The 24,630-nt window shown below is 40.7% G+C and overlaps 1 protein-coding gene across 1 annotated transcript in view; it reads left to right on the top strand.

The window, feature by feature from the left end:
* Nucleotides 1–24,630, top strand: part of RELL1 (RELT like 1) — a 336,137-nt gene that overhangs the window by 254,174 nt on the left and 57,333 nt on the right. Inside the window, exon 5 of the mRNA XM_053704064.1 lies at nucleotides 10,429–10,716. Within this exon, the coding sequence (XP_053560039.1) occupies nucleotides 10,429–10,716 (288 nt within the window). The remainder of the gene's footprint in view (nucleotides 1–10,428; nucleotides 10,717–24,630) is intronic.

The following is a 24,630-nucleotide window of genomic DNA, read 5'->3' on the forward strand; positions in this document are numbered from 1 at the left end:
ATCCCGGTGGAGGATAGCTGTGCCTTTTCAGATCCAATGGATAAAAAGTTAGAGGGTTACCTTAAGAAAATGTTTGTTCAACAAGGTTTTATATTGCAACCCCTTGCATGCATTGCGCCGGTCACGGCTGCGGCGGCATTCTGGTTTGAGTCGCTGGAAGAGACCATTAATTCAGCTACTCTGGATGACATTACGGACAAGCTTAGAGTCCTTAAACTAGCTAATTCATTCATTTCGGAGGCCGTAGTACATTTAACTAAACTTACGGCTAAGAATTCAGGATTCGCCATTCAGGCACGCAGAGCACTGTGGCTAAAATCCTGGTCAGCTGATGTTACTTCTAAGTCTAAATTACTTAATATACCTTTTAAAGGGCAGACCTTATTTGGGCCTGGTTTGAAAGAAATTATCGCTGACATTACAGGAGGTAAAGGCCACGCCCTGCCTCAAGACAGGGCCAAACCTAAGGCCAGACAGTCTAATTTTCGTTCCTTTCGGAATTTCAAAGCAGGAGCAGCATCAACTTCCTCTGCTCCAAAACAAGAAGGATCTGTTGCTCGCTACAGACAAGGCTGGAGACCTAACCAGTCTTGGAACAAAGGCAAGCAGGCCAGGAAACCTGCTGCTGCCTCTAAAATAGCATGAATTGAGGGCCCCCGATCCGGGATCGGATCTAGTGGGGGGCAGACTTTCTCTCTTCGCCCAGGCTTGGGCAAGAGATGTCCAGGATCCCTGGGCGCTAGAGATAATATCTCAGGGATACCTTCTGGACTTCAAATACTCTCCTCCAAGAGAGAGATTTCATCTGTCAAGGTTGTCAACAAACCAAACAAAGAAAGAGGCGTTTCTGCGCTGCGTACAAGAGCTTTTGTTAATGGGAGTAATCCATCCAGTTCCACGGTCGGAACAGGGACAAGGGTTTTACTCAAATCTGTTTGTGGTTCCCAAAAAAGAGGGAACTTTCAGACCAATCCTGGACTTAAAAATCCTAAACAAATTCCTAAGAGTTCCATCGTTCAAGATGGAGACTATTCGGACAATTTTACCCATGATCCAAAAGGGTCAGTACATGACCACAGTGGATTTAAAGGATGCTTACCTTCACATACCGATTCACAAAGATCATTACCGGTACCTAAGGTTTGCCTTCCTAGACAGGCATTACCAGTTTGCAGCTCTTCCATTCGGATTGGCTACAGCTCCAAGAATCTTCACAAAGGTTCTGGGTGCTCTTCTGGCGGTACTAAGACCGCGGGGAATCTCGGTAGCTCCGTACCTAGACGACATTCTGATACAAGCTTCAAGCTTTCAAACTGCCAAGTCTCATACAGAGTTAGTACTGGCATTTCTAAGGTCACATGGATGGAAGGTGAACGAAAAGAAAAGTTCACTCGTTCCACTCACAAGAGTTCCCTTCCTGGGGACTCTTATAGATTCTGTAGAAATGAAGATTTACCTGACAGAAGACAGGTTAACAAGACTTCAAAGTGCTTGCCGCACCCTTCATTCCATTCAACACCCGTCAGTGGCTCAATGCATGGAGGTAATCGGCTTGATGGTAGCGGCAATGGACATAGTACCCTTTGCACGCTTACACCTCAGACCACTGCAACTGTGCATGCTAAGTCAGTGGAATGGGGATTACTCAGACTTGTCCCCTTCTCTGAATCAAGAGACCAGAAATTCTCTTCTATGGTGGCTTTCTCGGCCACATCTGTCCAGGGGGATGCCATTCAGCAGGCCAGACTGGACAATTGTAACAACAGACGCCAGCCTTCTAGGTTGGGGTGCCATCTGGAATTCTCTGAAGGCTCAGGGACAATGGAGTCAGGAGGAGAGTCTCCTACCAATAAACATTCTGGAATTGAGAGCAGTTCTCAATGCCCTCCTGGCTTGGCCCCAGTTGACAACTCGGGGGTTCATCAGGTTTCAGTCGGACAACATCACGACTGTAGCTTACATCAACCATCAGGGAGGGACAAGAAGCTCCCTAGCAATGATGGAAGTAACAAAGATAATTCGCTGGGCAGAGTTTCACTCTTGCCACCTGTCAGCAATCCACATCCCGGGAGTGGAGAACTGGGAGGCGGATTTCTTAAGTCGTCAGACTTTTCATCCGGGGGAGTGGGAACTTCATCCGGAGGTCTTTGCCCAAATACTTCATCAGTGGGGCAAACCAGAGATAGATCTCATGGCGTCTCGACAGAACGCCAAGCTTCCTCGTTACGGGTCCAGATCCAGGGATCCAGGAGCAGTCCTGATAGATGCCCTGACAGCACCTTGGGACTTCAGGATGGCTTACGTGTTTCCACCCTTCCCGATGCTTCCTCGATTGATTGCCAGAATCAAACAGGAGAGAGCATCAGTTATTCTAATAGCACCTGCATGGCCACGCAGGACTTGGTATGCAGACCTGGTGGACATGTCATCCTGTCCACCTTGGTCTCTACCTCTGAAACAGGACCTTCTGATACAGGGTCCTTTCAAACATCAAAATCTAACTTCTCTGAAGCTGACTGCTTGGAAATTGAACGCTTGATTTTATCAAAACGTGGTTTTTCTGAGTCCGTTATTGATACCCTAATACAGGCTAGGAAGCCTGTTACCAGAAGGATTTACCATAAGATATGGCGTAAATACATATATTGGTGCGAATCCAAAGGTTACTCTTGGAGTAAGGTTAGGATTCCTAGGATATTGTCCTTTCTTCAAGAAGGTTTAGAAAAGGGTTTATCTGCTAGTTCATTAAAGGGACAGATCTCAGCTCTGTCCATTCTGTTGCACAAACGTCTGTCAGAAGTTCCAGACGTTCAGGCTTTTTGTCAGGCTTTGGCCAGGATTAAGCCTGTGTTTAAAACTGTTGCTCCGCCATGGAGTTTAAACCTTGTTCTTAACGGTTTACAAGGCGTTCCGTTTGAACCCCTTCATTCCATTGATATAAAGTTGTTATCTTGGAAAGTTATATTTTTAATGGCTATTTCCTCGGCTCGAAGAGTCTCTGAGTTATCAGCCTTACATTGTGATTCTCCTTATTTGATTTTTCATTCGGATAAGGTAGTTCTGCGTACTAAACCTGGGTTCTTACCTAAGGTAGTCACTAACAGGAATATCAATCAAGAGATTGTTGTTCCTTCTTTGTGTCCAAATCCTTCTTCGAAGAAGGAACGTCTTCTGCACAATCTGGATGTAGTTTGTGCCCTAAAGTTTTACTTACAGGCAACTAAGGAATTTCGACAAACGTCTTCCCTGTTTGTCGTTTACTCTGGTCAGAGGAGAGGTCAAAAGGCTTCTGCTACCTCTCTTTCTTTCTGGCTTCGTAGCATAATTCGTTTAGCCTATGAGACTGCTGGACAGCAGCCTCCTGAAAGAATTACAGCTCATTCTACTAGAGCTGTGGCTTCCACTTGGGCCTTTAAGAATGAGGCCTCTGTTGAACAGATTTGCAAGGCTGCAACTTGGTCTTCGCTTCATACTTTTTCCAAATTTTACATATTTGACACTTTTGCTTCCTCGGAGGCTATTTTTGGGAGAAAGGTTCTTCAGGCAGTGGTTCCATCTGTATAAAGAGCCTGCCTATCCCTCCCGTCATCCGTGTACTTTTGCTTTGGTATTGGTATCCCAGAAGTAATGATGACCCGTGGACTGATCACACTTAACAGAAGAAAACATAATTTATGCTTACCTGATAAATTCCTTTCTTCTGTAGTGTGATCAGTCCACGGCCCGCCCTGTTTTTTAAGGCAGGTAAATATTTTTTAAATTATACTCCAGTCACCACTTCACCCTTGGCTTCTCCTTTCTCGTTGGTCCTTGGTCGAATGACTGGGAGTGACGTAGGGGGGAGGAGCTATATGCAGCTCTGCTGGGTGAATCCTCTTGCACTTCCTGTTGGGGAGGAGTAATATGCCAGAAGTAATGATGACCCGTGGACTGATCACACTACAGAAGAAAGGAATTTATCAGGTAAGCATAAATTATGTTATTTCTCCTTCTAGTAAACGTAAAAAATCTTTTAAAACTTCTCTCCCTACAGATGAATTTTTAAATGAACATCATCATTCTGATTCTGATGACTCTTCTGGTTCAGAGGATTCTGTCTCAGAGGTTGATGCTGATAAATCTTCATATTTATTTAAAATGGAATTTATTCGTTCTTTACTTAAAGAAGTTCTAATTGCTTTAGAAATAGAGGATTCTGGTCCTCTTGATACTAATTCTAAACGTTTGGATAAGGTATTTAAATCTCCTGTGGTTATTCCAGAAGTTTTTCCTGTTCCTAATGCTATTTCTGCAGTAATTTCCAAAGAATGGGATAAATTGGGTAATTCATTTACTCCTTCTAAACGTTTTAAGCAATTATATCCTGTGCCGTCTGACAGATTAAAATTTTGGGACAAAATCCCTAAAGTTGATGGGGCTATTTCTACCCTTGCTAAACGTACTAATATTCCTACGTCAGATGGTACTTCTTTTAAGGATCCTTTAGATAGGAAAATTGAATCCTTTCTAAGAAAATCTTATCTGTGTTCAGGTAATCTTCTTAGACCTGCTATATCTTTGGCTGATGTTGCTGCAGCTTCAACTTTTTGGTTGGAAACTTTAGCGCAACAAGTAACACATCATGATTCTCATGATATTATTATTCTTCTTCAGCATGCTAATAATTTTATCTGTGATGCCATCTTTGATATTATCAGAGTTGATGTCAGGTTTATGTCTCTAGCTATTTTAGCTAGAAGAGCTTTATGGCTTAAGACTTGGAATGCTGATATGGCTTCTAAATCAACTCTACTTTCCATTTCTTTCCAGGGTAACAAATTATTTGGTTCTCAGTTGGATTCTATTATTTCAACTGTTACTGGTGGGAAAGGAACTTTTTTACCACAGGATAAAAAATCTAAGGGTAAAAACAGGGCTAATAATCGTTTTCGTTCCTTTCGTTTCAACAAAGAACAAAAGTCTGATCCTTCATCCTCAGGAGCAGTTTCAGTTTGGAAACCATCTCCAATCTGGAATAAATCCAAGCCAGCCAGAAAGGCAAAGCCTGCTTCTAAGTCCACATGAAGGTGCGGCCCTCATTCCAGCTCAGCTGGTAGGGGGCAGGTTACGTTTTTTTCAAAGACATTTGGATCAATCCTGTTCACAATCTTTGGATTCAGAACATTGTTTCAGAAGGGTACAGAATTGGTTTCAAGATAAGACCTCCTGCAAAGAGATTTTTTCTTTCCCGTGTCCCAGTAAATCCAGTAAAAGCTCAAGCATTTCTGAATTGTGTTTCAGATCTAGAGTTGACTGGAGTAATTATGCCAGTTCCAGTTCAGGAACAGGGGATGGGGTTATATTCAAATCTCTTCATTGTACCAAAGAAGGAGAATTCCTTCAGACCAGTTCTGGATCTAAAAATATTGAATCGTTATGTAAGGATACCAACGTTCAAGATGGTAACTGTAAGGACTATCTTGCCTTTTGTTCAGCAAGGGAATTTTATGTCCACAATAGATTTACAGGATGCATATCTGCATATTCCAATTCATCCAGATCATTATCGGTTCCTGAGATTCTCTTTTCTGGACAAGCATTACCAGTTTGTGGCTCTGCCGTTTGGCCTAGCTACAGCTCCAAGAATTTTTACAAAGGTTCTCGGTGCCCTTCTGTCTGTAATCAGAGAACAGGGTATTGTGGTATTTCCTTATTTGGACGATATCTTGGTACTTGCTCAGTCTTTACATTTAGCAGAATTTCATACAAATCGACTTGTGTTGTTTCTTCAAGATCATGGTTGGAGGATCAATTTACCAAAAAGTTCATTGATTCCTCAGACAAGGGTAACCTTTCTGGGTTTCCAGATAGATTCAGTGTCCATGACTCTGTCTTTAACAGACAAGAGACGTCTAAAACTGATTGCAGCTTGTCGAAACCTTCAGTCACAATCATTCCCTTCGGTAGCCTTATGCATGGAAATTCTAGGTCTTATGACTGCTGCATCGGACGCGATCCCCTTTGCTCGTTTTCACATGCGACCTCTTCAGCTTTGTATGCTGAATCAATGGTGCAAGGATTACACAAAGATATCTCAATTAATATCTTTAAAACCGATTGTTCGACACTCTCTAACGTGGTGGACAGATCACCATCGTTTAATTCAGGGGGCTTCTTTTGTGCTTCCGACCTGGACTGTAATTTCAACAGATGCAAGTCTCACAGGTTGGGGAGCTGTGTGGGGATCTCTGACGGCACAAGGAGTTTGGGAATCTCAGGAGGTGAGATTACCAATCAATATTTTGGAACTCCGTGCAATTTTCAGAGCTCTTCAGTTTTGGCCTCTTCTGAAGAGAGAATCGTTCATTTGTTTTCAGACAGACAATGTCACAACTGTGGCATACATCAATCATCAAGGAGGAACTCACAGTCCTCTGGCTATGAAAGAAGTATCTCGAATTTTGGTTTGGGCGGAATCCAGCTCCTGTCTAATCTCTGCGGTTCATATCCCAGGTGTAGACAATTGGGAAGCGGATTATCTCAGTCACCAAACGTTGCATCCGGGCGAATGGTCTCTTCACCCAGAGGTATTTCTTCAGATTGTTCACATGTGGGAACTTCCAGAAATAGATTTGATAGCGTCCCATCTAAACAAGAAACTTCCCAGGTATCTGTCCAGATCCCGGGATCCTCAGGCGGAGGCAGTGGATGCATTATCTCTTCCTTGGAAGTATCATCCTGCCTATATCTTTCCGCCTCTAGTTCTTCTTCCAAGAGTAATCTCCAAGATTCTGAAGGAATGCTAGTTTGTTCTGCTGGTAGCTCCGGCATGGCCTCACAGGTTTTGGTATGCGGATCTTGTCCGGATGGCCTCTTGCCAACCGTGGACTCTTCCGTTAAGACCAGACCTTCTGTCACAAGGTCCTTTTTTCCATCAGGATCTGAAATCCTTAAATTTAAAGGTATGGAGATTGAACGCTTGATTCTTCGTCAAAGAGGTTTCTCTGACTCTGTGATTAATACTATGTTACAGGCTCGTAAATCTGTATCTAGAGAGATATATTATAGAGTCTGGAAGACTTATATTTCTTGGTGTATTTCTCATCATTTTTCTTGGCATTCTTTTAGAATTCCGAGAATTTTACAGTTTCTTCAGGATGGTTTAGATAAAGGTTTGTCCGCAAGTTCCTTGAAAGGACAAATCTCTGCTCTTTCTGTTCTTTTTCACAGAAAGATTGCTAATCTTCCTGATATTCATTGTTTTGTACAAGCTTTGGTTCGTATAAAACCTGTCATTAAGTCAATTTCTCCTCCTTGGAGTTTGAATTTGGTTCTGGGGGCTCTTCAAGCTCCTCCGTTTGAACCTATGCATTCATTGGACATTAAATTACTTTCTTGGAAAGTTTTGTTCCTTTTGGCCATCTCTTCTGCCAGAAGAGTTTCTGAATTATCTGCTCTTTCTTGTGAGTCTCCTTTTCTGAATTTTTACCTAAAGTTGTGAATTCCAACAACATTAGTAGAGAAATTGTGGTTCCTTCATTATGTCCTAATCCTAAGAATTCTAAGGAGAAATCGTTGCATTCTTTGGATGTTGTTAGAGCTTTGAAATATTATGTTGAAGCTACTAAATCTTTCCGAAAGACTTCTAGTCTATTTGTTATCTTTTCCGGTTCTAGAAAAGGCCAGAAAGCTTCTGCCATTTCTTTGGCATCTTGGTTGAAATCTTTAATTCATCTTGCCTATGTTGAGTCGGGTAAAACTCCGCCTCAGAGAATTACAGCTCATTCTACTAGGTCAGTTTCTACTTCCTGGGCGTTTAGGAATGAAGCTTCGGTTGATCAGATTTGCAAAGCAGCAACTTGGTCCTCTTTGCATACTTTTACTAAATTCTACCATTTTGATGTATTTTCTTCTTCTGAAGCAGTTTTTGGTAGAAAAGTACTTCAGGCAGCGGTTTCAGTTTGAATCTTCTGCTTATGTTTTTCGTTAAACTTTATTTTGGGTGTGTATTATTTTCAGCAGGAATTGGCTGTCTTTATTTTATCCCTCCCGCTCTAGTGACTCTTGTGTGGAAAGATCCACATCTTGGGTAATCATTATCCCATACGTCACTAGCTCATGGACTCTTGCTAATTACATGAAAGAAAACATAATTTATGTAAGAACTTACCTGATAAATTCATTTCTTTCATATTAGCAAGAGTCCATGAGGCCCGCCCTTTTTTTGTGGTGGTTATGATTTTTTATAAAGCACAATTATTCCAATTCCTTATTTTATATGCTTTCGCACTTTTTTATCACCCCACTTCTTGGCTATTCGTTAAACTGAATTGTGGGTGTGGTGAGGGGTGTATTTATAGGCATTTTGAGGTTTGGGAAACTTTGCCCCTCCTGGTAGGAATGTATATCCCATACGTCACTAGCTCATGGACTCTTGCTAATATGAAAGAAATGAATTTATCAGGTAAGTTCTTACATAAATTATGTTTTTTTTTTATTATATATGATAGCATGTACCTGTAGCAGCATATTTGATTCTGATACTATAATGTGTATAGGTTTTAATTGTATGTATATAAATTTGGTTTTAAATTTCCATGTGATAAACATACATAAGCAATGAAGAAACCAACTTAAAATATAGGAATTTATAACAAATCCCTTTAAATAGTTTATCACATGTAATTTTAAATTTTGACCACAAGATGGCACTGTTGTGCAATCTGATAAAAGTTGGACAGGTATAAAAGACACACCTGTATACTATTCAGCAGACATGATTAAGAACCTGGCATAGGTTTGAAACGTTGTTGATATGATGGACCCTGTAAGAAATGAATAAAGGTATTTTTAAAGTTTAACTGGTGGCTGGAAAAATACCTTTTTTTGGATATAATTTGGTATACTCAGGAGCAGCAGCGCACTACTGGAGGTCATCTGAATACATCAGGTGAGCCAATAACAAGAGGCATAAATACGCTTCCACCAATTTCCAGGTAGCATCCAGTAGTGCACTGCTTCCCCTGAGCCTTCCTATGTATGTTTTTCAACAAAGAATACCAAAGAAAACAAAGCTAATTTAATAATAGAAGTAAACTGGAGCATAGGTGTGAGGTAAGTCCAGAGGGGCTGCGATGAGCCATAAAAAAATTATACAAGGCCTTCCAGGCAAATTGTCATCTTTTTCTTAGTTCTGCAAATAAAGTAAGACTTTAAAGAGACAAATTACACAAACTTGTCTCCCCTTTAATTTGTTTCCAATGATCCATTTTACCTGCTGGAGTGTATTAAATAGTTTACATGTAGCTCCTTTACCCTTAGTTCTGCATTTGAAATAGCTGATTTAGCCTGTGACATCCCCATCTATACTGAGAGTTTCTGGTCTTAAAGGGACAGTATACACTCATTTTCATATAACTGCATGTAAGAGACACTACTATAAAGAATAAGATGCACAGATACTGATATAAAAATCCAGTATAAAACTGTTTAAAAACTTACTTAGAAGCTGTCAGTTTGGCTCTGTTGAAAAGGTAGATGGAAAGCCCACTGCAAGTGGCAAATAAGACACTCCCCCCCTCCCCCTTCTTTTACATATGAAAAGACCCTTTACACAAACAGGAGCAAGCTGGAGAAGGTAGCTGACGGTATTCACATAAAACTTTGGGGCTTGGTTAGGAGTCTGAAAATCAGAGCAATGTTATTTAAAAATAAGCAAAATTATACATTTATTTAAAAAAAAAACTTTATGGGCTATATAAATAGATCATCTACAAAACATTTATGCAAAGAAAAAATGAGTGTATAATGTCCCTTTAAGTCCAGGCTATTGACAAGCTATGTAAATACAGCCAGCAGAAGAAATTACACTCCTCTTGGGGTGTAGAAGAGATAACATGATCATTTTCCATTGTTCTCTAAGTACTGAATTTTGGATTATATACAGATATAGGATGAGGGGAAGCATGTGCATGTACACAAACCGATAATCTAATTTACCTTCAAGCTGTTAACCTATTGTAATAGGCTGTGGTTTCAAAGCACAAAACCAGCTATTTCATATACGCAAATAAACCTGAAAATGCATATTCTCAAACATTATATACTCCTCAGTAACACATAATTGTAAATACATGAAGGAGAAAGCATTTTTACAGTTTACTGTCCCTTTATCTTAGTGTTATGTTTCCTTTGTAAAACGCATCAAATATTCATGTTTTAAAATTTTCCTTTGTTGTTCATGATGAAGAATTGGTGATTGCCTTCTGTTCTTTCATATTGTTGCTGTATTGACTTATTGTTATACTACTGTATAAGCACACATTATTATTATTATTATTATTAATTCTGAAAAGTAGGGGATAATTTTGCATCTATTGTGTCTTTGTATAACCTATACAGATGATCTAAATCTTTTTAATACAGTATATGTTTTTTCTTCATTTGTAGCCCCACTACACCAAATAGCCCATTGACTCCGACTTCACCAAATAGCCCATTGTCTCCAACTTCACCAAATTCTCCTATGAGCCCTGATAGCCCGAGCACTCCTACATCACCAAATGCTACACCATCCAAACACTCCTGTCGTGGGCATCATCTGCACACTGTTGGGGGAGTGGCAGAAAAGAATGCATGCACAAGATGCTCCAACAAGAGGTGGCACTTGATAAAGTCACCACAAAAACACACAAGGAAACCACGGCAAGGAGCTGTAACAGTGCTGTCAGTGGGGAGGTAAAACTTTTTTGTGATTTATGTAATAAATTATTGGTTGTTATTCATCATCTACTGCTTTTTATGAAGTGAAAAATTTAATTGGAAATTATAAAACATGTTGGAAAGGGCATGTTTGAAACAATGTTTGCAATGTATTTTGTTAAAGCATTTTATTTGTATACACATTTTTCTTCTAACAGCTACTAAAAGGGTTAAATATTTAATTGGCTGTTACAGAAATGATGCTACTTCTGTTTGGCTTACAGGCTTTATTCTTATTGGGAAAGCCTAAACTTTGCTACTGTGTGCCTGACATTAATTATGTCACATGTTTATCATCTTTGTAGTAAGCAAAGAAAGTTTTAACATAAAATGCTTAACCTTGTAAAGCAATTTATTTATTTCATAAGGTGGGGAGAGTCCTAGGAGGAGGCAAATATTCTCCAAACCTTCAAGAGCACTTCATCCCTCCCACCTCACTCTGGTGTGCCAGTCTAAATCTTTGCCTTCCAGAAGGTAGGTAAAGAATTGAAGTGCTCCAGACTCTTCGTTGAGAGGGGTTCTCAGACTGATTTGAGGCCCCAATGTCTCCCTTAGAGAGCTGTTAATGAGAGACAGAAGACATATTGGAGTATGGGGCAGTAAAATATCTGCTCCCGGTGTTGTAGTTAGTCACAAGCCTTCCACAAGTGTCATAGGGACAGGTCCCTAGCCTTGTGCTTTTGTGTCATCCAGATACTCCTTATATATATCCTCTGCTGTAATGTGCTCAGGACTGGATGGACGATCTACAGGAAGGAGCCTTTTCTGCAGCAGGTAATCTCAGTGGATTGGGTGCTTGATAGGTAAGTATCATTTTTAGCACTCATATAGCCCACAGGCTATTAATATTTACATATGTAATAGTACATTATAGCCAGGGGCCTTTCTGTTAGCAGACATTATTTCCACTAGACGTTTTATATACTTTTATAGTGTATGGACAGTAGGGACCTTGTAATTAATATGCACACATCATAGAATGGATTAATTTTTCCTCAGTTTTTTGTGTCACTTGTTTAGTACATATGTGTACACTGCTCTCCACTTTCTTTTATTGTTGCCCTTTTCTTTCTTTACACGCATCAGCTTCTTACTTAGGTAATATTCAGAAAATAGAGACTACTACACCTTTAAGAAAAAGGGAAGTTCAAAGTATCCAGACAGGTACTTCATCACCAGCAAGCACCTGATTCATTGCTTGATGAATGCAAGTTTGTTGCAAGCCAGCCATCTATTTCTTGAAGTACTGGAGACTCCCAGTTTGAGTTCTATTCTGATCCATTGCTACAGTGAGAAAACATCTGCCAGTCTGGGAATGCTCTGTTTCTTGTTAACAGTTCACAGCCTTTGGAACTATTTTTGCATGCTGCACAAGGATATCTTTTAAATTTTCTTCGATCAATCCTAAAAGGCAATCCTGAGATCCCTCCTCCAGCTTTCATTCAGAATTCAGCTGCACAAGAATCTTAACCCTTTTTTACAGCAGCACAGACCTAAGAGAAATTCAACTAAAACTGCAAGTATCATTCAAGCACCTGCTTAAAATCTTTTGCTGGTATAAAGGATTATTTTACTTTTCCCTTTAATGTGCAAGTCATTATTGCATTAAGGTTTATTTACTTTTTTCCTTAGTGTACAAGTCATTATTGCAGTAAGGATATATATTTTTTTCTTAAAGTGAATTTATTATTTGTGCTGCATAGTAGCTTTCCATATTTCTCAGTGTGTTGAACTGTATTTGCTACATAGTAGCTACACAAAACCATTATATATTCAAAAGGGTTGTTGCCATACAACTTTCAGATCACTAGGAATCTGTATAAGTGTTGCAGTTATCAGACAAGCTGGAAACGGAGGGCGATGCGTTTTTTATTGAGATGCCCTCCTGTTGTCAGGTGCGTGTAACTGACATGCCTCCATTATCATTTCAGGTAACAATTTTCCCACAACTTTACAAGCCTGCCCTTTCTCCTATTTCGGAACAGGTTGCTGGGCCACATAACTTTTTTTTCTACAAGCAGCTCGGCAGAATTGCATTCACTTTGGACGGGGTGATATTTGCTAAATTTTCAAAAGCTGGGTTGTCATATACATTTAGATCAATGTCCTTAGTCTGTACGGACCTATAAGTAATTTGTTGTAATTATTTGAGTAGTTATAATAGACGATGCTATTTAGATATCACGTTCGGACAGCTCATTATGCAAGGTATACATGCTTGTCTGTGGCCTTCATATAATATTGACAATGCAAGTAGAATAATTATGAAATACAATAGGGAACAACAAGTAGTATGATTGTTTGACAGCCCTTTTAGATATTTTTACAATTTTCTATTTTGCCCACAGACTCATAATGACACTTTCCACCTTAAGAATTCTTGTGGAGGAGGTGTCTCTTTAAATTCTAAGAGTCGAATCGTGATTGGGCAATATGCATATAAAAGGGCAGAGAAAGTAACTCATACTTATAATTAAGTGCTGAGTGCAGCGTGAAACGCGTCAGGGTTTCATCCTTGCATCTCTGCAGGTTTCCATATATATTTTTAATGAGACTTTAATAAACTTCTATTTTTTAGCTCTACACCTCACTAGTGCAGTTTTTTGCTTTACTTCTGTAATATACATCTATAGTGTGCATTTTTAATTGTAAGGGTCTTTACTGTGTGAACTATGTAAATTGTGTGGTTTCCCTGTGCTTTGCTTGTATTTTAATGCTGTAAGTCCCTGCTTATTTCTCATCTGTTCTCCGCTGTTATACTGTATACACAAGTTTTTATAGTTTGTCTGCTGCATTTATTTTTTATTGGATCCATACCCAGTAATTTAGATCCTTTAGAGGGTAGAGCCTCTGATCACTTATTCAAGTGTGTGCTCTGTGTGTGCTCTGTAAATCCCTATATCTCCATGAGCTAATTTATATAGCTCATGTGTGGATCATCTAAAGGAATTTGTCCTCCTTTTTTGTACAATATAGGGACGTTTTAAAAATGTTTTGAGTCGGTCTGAGATGTTGACGGCTATGCTACCTCCAAGTAAGCGCAAGAAAACTTCAAGTAAACAATGTTCTACTGCACAGTACTTATTCTCTGCAAGTACCTGCCTAGCAGTTCTAAGATTAAGTCTCAAATTCTAGCTCCTCAAATTCTTCTTCTGAGGGTGTGGTACTCTCTGATGAGCAAGATTTGTTCAAGAAGTAGAATCTTCCTCTTTTCTGTTTAAAGTCAAGCATCTACGTTTTGTTTTGAAATGTGTGAATTACCTTAGAGGTACAGGATTCTAAGTCTACAGAAGAAAAATCTGTGAAACCATTGGATTTAATATTAAAACCATCAAATAAATCCCCCATAGTTACTTCCTTAAAGGAAACAATTTGAACTATCCTCCCCTTTGTCTCCAATACATTTGAAGGATGTCTGCTTTCATATTCCTATCCACAAAAACCATCATCAGTTTGTTTGTTTTTTCTTCAAGGACACACATTTTCAATTGGTTCCTCTTCCATTTGGTCTGGCTACTGCTTCCAGAATTTTTAACAAGGTTCTGGGTACACTTCTGTCATTCAAGCTCAATGTATTTCAGTAGCTCCTTAACTGGACAATATTTTGGTACAAGCTCCATCATACCAAAAAGCTTTAGTTGTTTGATCACAATCATGGTTGGCATCAAAAGTCCTCTCTCTGCTCAGACCAGAGTATCTTTTCTTGGAATTATTGTAGACTCCATGATAGTGAGATTTTCCCTAACAGATCAGAGAAGAGTAACATTGCAATCCACTTTGCGAAACTTCACTCTCTATCCAATCCCACTGAAGCATTATGCATGGAGGTCCTAGGTCTGATTGCTGCATTAGATTCTACTGCATTTGTTCGATTTTTTTTTTTTCACAAGACCTCTTCAGTTATGCATGCTTTGTCAGTGGTACAAGCACTACCATCAGCTTTCTCAAAGGATCTATTTGGATCCAGCTACAAAATACTATGTTAGTGGATAGAGAATCAGTCTATTCGTCAGGGTGTATATCTTGTCTTTCTATCCTGGACCATAATTACAATAGATGCAAGTCTCTTGGGTGGGGTGCAATTGGAGTCCAGGGGGGCATTGGTAGTTTGGTCTCTTCAGGAGACGAGGTTACCATAAACCATCCTAGAACTTTGTGTTCCACCTTCAGTTTTCTAAAGAGCTGGCCTCTCCTGATAAGGGAAAGCTTTTTTTGCTTCCAGTCGGACAATGTTACAGTAGTGTGGCATACATCAACCACCAAGGGGGAACTTGCAGTTCATAAACAATGAAGGAGGTCTCTCATATTTTGTCTTGGGCAAAATCATTGTACAATCTCTGCCATTGCCTAGAGTATCTGAGTCATCAATTCCTTCATCCAAGGAATGGTCCCTACATTCAAAAAATTTCAGTCAAAATGTAGATGGGGTCTTCCGGAGATAGTCCTAATGGCTTCTTGTTTGAACAAGAAACTTCCCAGATATTTTTCAAGATTCAGAGACCCTCAAGCGGAGTCAATGGATTCACTAGCAGCTCCTTGGTTGTTTCAGCTGGCTTACATATTTCCTCCGAAGGTTCTTCTTCCCAGAGTTATATCACAGATCAAACAAAGAGCAATCGTCAGTCATTTTTTATTGATCCAGCTTGGTGACATAGAACTTGATTTGCAGATCTAGTTCTGATATCCACTTGTCCTTCATGGCCTCTCTGTCTGTCTCGCTCTCGTCTTGGAGATTGAATGCCTAATTCTGAAACAGTGAGGTTTATCAGATAAAGTTGTGGAAACTTTTTAAAAGGCTATGAAACCCAAAAAAATTATTTTATGAGTTAGAAAGAGCATACCGTTTTAAAAAAGTTTCCAATTTACTTCAATTATCAAATTTGCTTCTTTCCCAGCATATTCTGTGTTGAAGAGATACCTAGTTAGGCATCTAAAGCACTACATGGCAGGAAATAGAGCTGCCACCTAGTGCTTTTGGAAATAGATAACGTTCTTCTAAAACTGCTGCCATATAGTGTTCCAGAAATGGGCCAGCTCCTATATCCCTGCTTTTCAACAAAAGATGCCAAGAGTACAAAAAAAATGATACTAGAAGTAAATTAGAAAGTTGTTTAACATTGCATGCTCTAGCTGAATCGTGAAAAAAAAATCCTGGGTTTCATGTCCTCATGTCCTTTTAATCCACGCTGGAAAACTAGTTACTAGAAAAATATATCACAAGATTTGGAAGGCTTTTCTATTCTGTTGTGAGACATGGCTTCAGTTGACATTCCTTTACAATTCCCAGGATTACATTTTTACAAGAGGGATTGGATAATGGTTTGCCCAAAATACAATAGCTACCAAAGAGTTTTAGGCAGTCCTCTAGTCTTTTTATTCATTTCTCTGGCCCTCTTAAGGGTCAGAAGGCCTCAGCTGTAACATTGGCTTCTTGGCTGAGACTTTTGATTCACTAAGCTTATTTGGAGGCCGGTAAGTCTTCTCCAAAGCAAATTAAAGTCCACTCTACCAGATCTGTTTATGCTTCCTGGGCTTTCAAAAATGAGGCTTCAATTGAACAAATTTATAAGGCAAGTAATATGGCCATCCTAAAAAACTTTTACTAAATTCTACCATTTTGATGTTTTTGCTTCTTCTGAAGCGGTCTTTGATAGGAAAGTTCTCTAGGCAGACAGCAGTGTCTAGAATATAAATTCCTGCTTTTTCTCAAAAGGTTTTGTCCTTCCTTACATTACTGGTGGACTCCACAGCTTGGGTATCATTTCCCATACACAATGGATCGTGGGCTCTCTCACCACCTTATGAACGAAAGCAAAATTTATGCTCAACTGATAATAAATTAATTTCTTTAATGGTGGTCCACAATCTCCACCTAATAATAATAATTAAAAAAAAAATTGAAACTGTCCCATATTTGCACCTCCTTTTTCCCTGCTTTGTCCTTTCCTACATTTATCTTCTCCTAGGTTGGATATGTACGACTGGCATAACAGTGAGGTGGGAGAGATGAAGTGCTCTTAAAGGTTTGGGGTATCTTTGCCTAATATATTAGGTAAGAATGAATTTAGTTTTTTTACACTTTGTCCCTAAACAATGATCTTTAAATTTACATTCAACTCCAGAATTTTTGTTTAAAAAGATAGATTATCCCTTTTTCTTTCCTAAGACATGGAGAGGTCACAACGTCCTTCCAATTACTAGTGACATATTCACTCCTGGCCAGCAGGAGGAAGCAAAGAGCACCACAGCAAAGCTGTTAAGTGTCACTCCCCTTACCCATAATCCTCAGTCATTCTCTTTTCCTCTGTCAATAGAGGAGGTGAAGTTTGCTGTCTATATGATTTTAAATCCTTTTTCGGGTACTTTTCCCTGCAAGCAAGGTTTTGGTTTAGCTATGTCCATGTCAATCTCTTGAGTAAGAGTAGTGGTGGCTTTTAAACAGTTAGGAAGTGGTGAGGTGGTCCTTAATTTGTTTTCCTTAAATAATTGGTGCCCTAGTCGCAGAAAGCCAGAGTTGGTTACTCTGTTCTTTCTTTTTCCACAGGTCTCTGTAAGGAGTATGTGTCCTTTCACGCCTGGTGAACTGTCTTCCTGCCAGACAGCTAGATTGCAGGTAAGTGCTTTTGTCTTCTCGGTGTTGGAAACTTGCACTGAGAAGAGTTTCCTGCAGTAGTTACTGGGGCATATTTAATCCTTTAGGAAGGATTTTATTTGGCAGCGTGCAGGCACTTAATATATGTGTGAGACTAGGGATTAATTTCCTTATATTTTGGGATTCATCCCCACAGGCTGTTTATATAGTTTTACATGAACAAGCACTTTCAGTTAAACTTTGGGACCATTATTTTTATTACATGCAAGGCTGGGGCAAGATCGTTATTTCCAACTTGTCATCTTTGCTAAATGTATTAGACAGTTGTGTGAATAAAGTGCGCTTTTACTTCTCTGCGCATGTTATTTCTCTGCCGATCACATGACCCCTACCCTTTCATCCGGCTGAGTTCCTGAACGGAGCGGTGCCATTTTAAGATGCCTCTGAGTGTCAGATCGTTTATCCATCAAGTGTGCTCCTTTTTTCCTAGCTCTTGAAATCGAAGGGTCAGGTAGGGCACCTCAGTAAATCTGAGATGTAGAGGCTCCTTTTTATTTTGTGTCTATAGCGAGTAACTTAACAAAGGATATAGAAATTATAAAATAATTTTAAAGTGAAAGTGCATTTTACATTCCAGTTAATTGGGGCATTAGTTTTAACATGGGCATGGAACAGGGGTCTGCTCCTATGGATAAATGCTTATTGTGTCTTGAGGCCCAAATTGTTTTACCTATGCAATTTTGTTCCTCGTGTTTAGAAAAGACCTCTCAGGATGATGCAATTCCTCTCAGCCTCCTAGAGGAGTTTATTTGCCTTCAGATTTTGCCACACAGATATATTCAGCGGTAACTGCAGCTTTATCATGCTTTTCCCATGTTAGAGAAGTGCAAGAGGAAATCCAATATTTTTTCTATGGTGTGTTTGTGTCTGTTTTGTATACTGCTACACAGGTTGCTCTCCCTCATAAGTCTGATTAGGAGGATACCTCTGTAGCTTCTGAGGGTGAAATCTCAGATTCGGACAGTATAATTCCTTTACCTGACTCTGAAGAGGTAAACTTCAGATTTAAGCTTGAACACCTCTGTGTACTGTTAAAGGAGGTATTGGCTACTTTGGACGACTGATTCTTCTGTCGTTATCAACCCCAAAAAAATCTAGTAAACTCAATAAATACTATGATTTTCCTTCCTCTGTGAAAGTGTTTCCTGTTGAAAAAGATGTATGTTCATCAGGGTCTTCAATGACAACCTGCAGTTTGTATTGCCACACTAGCAAGTGCAATGCCATGTCTGATTCAATTTTAGTAGAGACTCCGTTAGAGGAGATCCAAGATAGGATTAAGGCTCTCAAACTAGTCAATTATTTTATCTCTGATGCGAACATGCAGGTTATTAGACTTGGAGCCAAGATGTCTGGCTTCACTGTCTTAGCCCACAGGGCTTTGTGGCTAAAATCTTGGTCAGCTGATATTACCTCCAATTCTAAGCTTCTGGCTCTTCCTTACAAGGGTAAAACCTTGTTTGGACCTGGCAGAAATAATTTCTGTTATTACTGGTGGAAAAGGGTCTTTTCTATCACAAGACAAGAAGAATAGACCTAAAGGACGTCAAAGTAATTTTCGTTCCTTTCGTAACTTCAAAGGTCAAAAGTCTTCCTCTCCCTCTTCCAAGCAGGAGCAGTCCAAGTCTTCTTGGAGACCCAGTCAGTCTTGGAACAAGGGGAAGCAATCAAAGAAACCCTCAGCTGAGTCTTTTTTTCTCCCTGGGAGTGATTGTTCTGGTTCCACTAAGGGAACAGGGTCTAGGATTTTATTCAAATCTGTTTGTGTTTCCCAAAAAAGAGGGAATTTTTTGAGACATTTTAGACCTCAAGTGTCTCAACAGATTTCTCAGGGTACCGTCCTTCAAAATGGAAACCATTTGTTCCATTCTTCCTTTGATCTAAGAGGGTCAGTTCATGATGACCATAGACCTGAAGGACGCGTATCTTCATATTACCATCCACAGGGATAATCACAAATTCCTGAGATTCGCTTTCCTAGACTAGCATTTTCAGTTTGTTGCTCTAACGTTTGGCCTTGCCACAGCTCCCAGAATTTATTCAAAGGTTCTGGGGCCTCTTTTTGCAGTGATCAGGTCTCGGGCTATTGCAGTGGCGTCCTACCTGGACAACATACTGGTTAAGGCGCCATCTTTTCAACAAGCAAACTCTCATACAGAGAATCTTGTCTTTTCTACGTTCCCATGGATGGAAAGTAAATGTGGAGAAGAGTTCCCTTGTTCCAGCTACAAGGGTGGTTTTCTTAGGGACATCATAGATTCCCTATCTATAAAGAGTTTTCTGATAAAGGTCAGAAAATCCAAAATTCTTTCCTCTTGCCTCTCTCTTCAGTCTACTGTTCGGCCATCAGTGGCTCAATGTATGGATGTAATTTGTCTGATGGTCGCTTCCATGGACGTCATTCCTTTTGTTCGATTCCATTTGAGAGCTCTGCAGTTATGAATGCTCAGACAATGGAACGGAGACCATTCAGATCTGTCCCAGAAAATAGATCTGGACCAGTTGACATGAGACTCTCTCGTGGTGGCTTTCTCAGGACCATCTGTTTCAGGGCACATGTTTCCGGAGACCCTCTTGGGTGATTGTGACCACGGACGCCAGCCTGCTAGGCTGGGGAGCAGCCTGGGACTTGTTAAAGGCGTAGGGCCTATGGACTTGGGCGGAGTCTGCTCTCCTCATACACATCCTGGAGTTGAGAGCGATCTACAATGCTCTGGTAGCTTGGCCTCATTGTCCTTAGCCCGTTTTTTTTTTTTTTATCGGGTTTCAAACGGAGAACATCACCTCAGTGGCTTACATCAACCACCAGGGAGGAACTCGGAGTTCCTTAGCCATGAAGGAGGTGGAATGGATTATACATTGGGCGAAAGCTCACAATTGTTGTCTACCTGCCATCCACATTCCAGGAGTGGACAACTGGGAGGCGGCTTTCCTGAGCAGACAGACATTTCACCCCGGGGAGTGGGCTCTCCATCCGGAGGTGTTCTCTAGGTTAACCCTAAAGTTGGGGGTGCAGGAGTTGGATCTGATGGTGTCTTGGCATCAGATCCCTTCTAGCTCAGGGTTCATTCCTCCATCCAAATCTCGTTTCTCTGAAGCTGACTGCTTGGAGATTGAACTCTTAGTTCTGGTTAAGCGTGGGTTTTCTGAGTCTGTCATTGATACTATGATTCAGGCTTGCAAGCCTGTTAGTCGTAAGATTTACCATAAGGTATGGCGTAAATACCTTTTTATTGGTGTGAATCAAAGGGCTACTCTTGGATTAGGGTCAGGATTCCTAGAATTTTGTCTGTTCTTCAGGATGGTCTGGAGAAAGGGTTGTCAGTACTCTGAAAGGTCAGATTTCTGCACCATCTATTCTTTTACATAAGCGTCTGGGCGGATGTGCCAGATGTTCAATCTTTTTGTCAGGTCCTGGTTAGAGTCAGGCCTGTGTTTAAATCTGTTGCTCCTACATGGAGCATTAACCTTGTTCTTAAAGTTTTACAGCAAGTCTATGCATTCCATAGATACTAAGTTGTTTTCTCCTGTTAAGTGTAGTCAGTCCACGGGTCATCCATTACTTATGGGATTATATCTCCTCCCTAACAGGAAGTGCAAGAGGATCACCCAAGCAGAGCTGCTATATAGCTCCTCCCCTCTACGTCATACCCAGTCATTCTCTTGCACCTAACTAATAGATAGGACGTGTGAGAGGACTGTGGTGGTTATACTTAGTTTTTATTTCTTCAATCAAAAGTTTGTTATTTTAAACAGCACCGGAGTGTGTTGTTCTTTCTCAGGCAGCATTAGAAGAAGAATCTACCTGAGTTGTGTATGATCTTAGCGGTCGTAACTAAGATCCATTTGCTGTTCTCGGCCATTCTGAGGAGTGAGGTAACTTCAGAACAGGGGACAGCGGGCAGGGTTCACCTGCAAGGAGGTATGTTGCAGTATATTATTTTCTAAGGAATGGAATTGACTGAGAAAATACTGCTGATACCGATGTAATGTAAGTGCAGCCTTAAATGCAGTAGTAGTGACTGGTATCAGGCTGATATGTATGTATGTTTACACTGAGGTATTTCTAGGGAATGGAACTTCACTAAGAAAATACTGTATACATTTAACTTATATTTGAGCCTCCACTGCAGTGAAAGCGACTAGCAGCAAGCTTTTTAATAACATTTCATAATTTTATATTTAAAACGTTTACTGGCATGTTAATCGTTTTTCTCTGAGGTACTTGGTGATAAAACTTTATGGGCATTATTTTTCCACATGGCTGTCGTTTGTTTATGAATAAAATCAGTTTACTGAGCTTCCCCACTGTTGTATTATGAGTGGGAGGGGCCTATTTTGGCGCTTTATTGCGCAGTAAAAATTCAGTCACAGTCTTCCTATTTCTTCCTCCATGATCCAGGACGTCTCTACAGAGCCCAGGGGTCTCCAAAACTAGTTTTGAGGGAGGTAATCACTCACAGCAGACCTGTGAGACTGTGCTTTGACTGTGATAAAAACGCTTATATTAAATTGTTATCCATTTGCTGGTGGGTGCAATCCTTTGCTAACTTAATGCATTTACTGTGAAAATTTGGTTGCTATAACTAATTTGGTTCATTGTTATTTCAACTGTGACAGTTTTGTGTGCTTCTTAAAGGCACAGTAACGTTTTTTTATATTGCTTGTAAATTTATTTGAAAAGTATTTTCCAAGCTTGCTAGTCTAATTGCTAGTTTGTTTAAACATGTCTGACACATAGGAATCTCTTTGTGCAATATGTTTAAAGGCCAATGTGGAGCCCAATAGAAATTTGTGTACTAATTGCATTGATGCTACTTTAAATAAAAGCCAATCTGTACATGTAAAGAAAATTTCACCAGACAACGAGGGGGAAGTTATGCCGACTAACTCTCCTCACGTGTCAGTACCTTCGTCTCCCGCTCAGGAGGTGCGTGATATTGTGGCGCCAAGTACATCAGGGCGGCCCTTACAAATCACTTTGCAAGACATGGCTAATGTTATGACTGAAGTATTATCTAAATTGCCAGAATTTAGGGGTAAACGCGACCACTCTGGGGTGAGAACAGAGTGCGCTGATAATAATAGAGCCATGTCTGATACTGCGTCACAATTTGCAGAACATGAGGACGGAGAGCTTCATTCTGTGGGTGACGGATCTGATCCAAGTAAACTGGACTCAGATATTTCAAATTTTAAATTTAAGCTTGAGAACCTCCGTGTATTACTAGGGGAGGTATTAGCGGCTCTGAATGATTGTAACACAGTTGCAATTCCAGAGAAAATATGTAGGCTGGATAAATATTTTGCGGTACCGACGTGTACTGACGTTTTTCCTATACCTAAAAGGCTTACAGAAATTGTTAACAAGGAGTGGGATAGACCCGGTGTGCCTTTTTCACCCCCTCCTATATTTAGAAAAATGTTTCCAATAGACGCCACCACACGGGACTTATGGCAGACGGTCCCTAAGGTGGAGGGAGCAGTTTCTACTCTGGCTAAGCGCACCACTATCCCGGTGGAGGATAGCTGTGCTTTTTCAGATCCAATGGATAAAAAGTTAGAGGGTTACCTTAAGAAAATGTTTGTTCAACAAGGTTTTATATTACAACCCCTTGCATGCATTGCGCCTGTCACGGCTGCGGCGGCATTCTGGTTTGAGTCTCTGGAAGAGACCATTAGCTCAGCTCCATTGGATGAGATTATAGACAAGCTTAGAGTCCTTAAGCTAGCTAATTCATTTATTTCTGACTAGTCCTAAAGCCCGTTGACACGGGCCGTGTTGTGTGATCTCTCTCTCTCTCTCCTGCATTGTTTCACCCCCTGCGCGTGCGATCATCTCTGCTGCCGGGTCCTCGCGCTGCGTTGTTTCACCCCCTGCGCGTGCGATCATCTCTGCTGCCGGGTCCTCGCGCTGCGTTGTTTCACCCCCTGCGCGTGCGATCATCTCTGCTGCCGGGTCCTCGCGCTGCGTTGTTTCACCCCCTGCGCGTGCGATCAGCTGCAAGAGTTTGTCTGAACTGCGCATGACGGCTTCAGACAAACTCTTGTCTTTTATAATATAGGATGCCGTAGTACACTTAACTAAGCTTACGGCTAAGAACTCCGGATTCGCCATTCAAGCGCGCAGAGTGCTGTGGCTTAAATCCTGGTCAGCCGATGTGACTTCTAAATCTAAATTGCTTAACATACCTTTCAAAGGGCAAACATTATTCGGGCCCGGTTTGAAAGAAATTATCGCTGACATTACTGGAGGTAAGGGCCATGCCCTGCCTCAAGACAGAGCCAAACCAAGGGCTAAACAGTCTAATTTTCGTGCCTTTCGTAACTTCAAGGCAGGAGCAGCATCAACTTCCTCCGCTCCAAAACAGGAAGGAACTGTTGCTCGCTACAGACAGGGCTGGAAACCTAACCAGTCCTGGAACAAGGGCAAGCAGGCCAGAAAGCCTTCTGCCGCCCCTAAGACAGCATGAAGTGAGGGCCCCCAATCCGCAAACGGATCTAGTGGGGGGCAGACTTTCTCTCTTCGCCCAGGCTTGGGCAAGAGATGTCCAGGATCCCTGGGCGTTAGAGATCATATCTCAGGGATATCTTCTGGACTTCAAAGCTTCTCCTCCAAAAGGGAGATTTCATCTTTCAAGGTTGTCAGCAAACCAGATAAAGAAAGAGGCGTTTCTACGCTGTGTACAAGACCTTTTAATAATGGGAGTGATCCACCCAGTTCCGCGGTCGGAACAAGGACAAGGGTTTTACTCAAATCTGTTTATGGTTCCCAAAAAAGAGGGAACCTTCAGACCAATCTTGGACTTAAATATCCTAAACAAATTCCTAAGAGTTCCATCGTTCAAAATGGAAACTATTCGGACAATCTTACCTATGATCCAAAAGGGTCAGTACATGACCACAGTGGATTTAAAGGATGCCTACCTTCACATACCGATTCACAAAGATCATTATCGGTACCTAAGGTTTGCCTTCCTAGACAGGCATTACCAGTTTGTAGCTCTTCCCTTCGGGTTAGCTACAGCTCCAAGAATCTTTACAAAGGTTCTGGGCTCTCTTCTGGCGGTACTAAGACCACGAGGAATATCTGTAGCTCCGTACCTAGACGACATTCTGATACAAGCGTCAAGTTTCCAAACTGCCAAGTCTCATACAGAGTTAGTTCTGGCATTTCTAAGGTCGCATGGGTGGAAGGTGAACGTAGAAAAGAGTTCTCTATTGCCACTCACAAGAGT

This window comes from Bombina bombina, chromosome 2, assembly GCF_027579735.1.
Source record: "Bombina bombina isolate aBomBom1 chromosome 2, aBomBom1.pri, whole genome shotgun sequence".
NCBI lineage: Eukaryota > Metazoa > Chordata > Amphibia > Anura > Bombinatoridae > Bombina > Bombina bombina.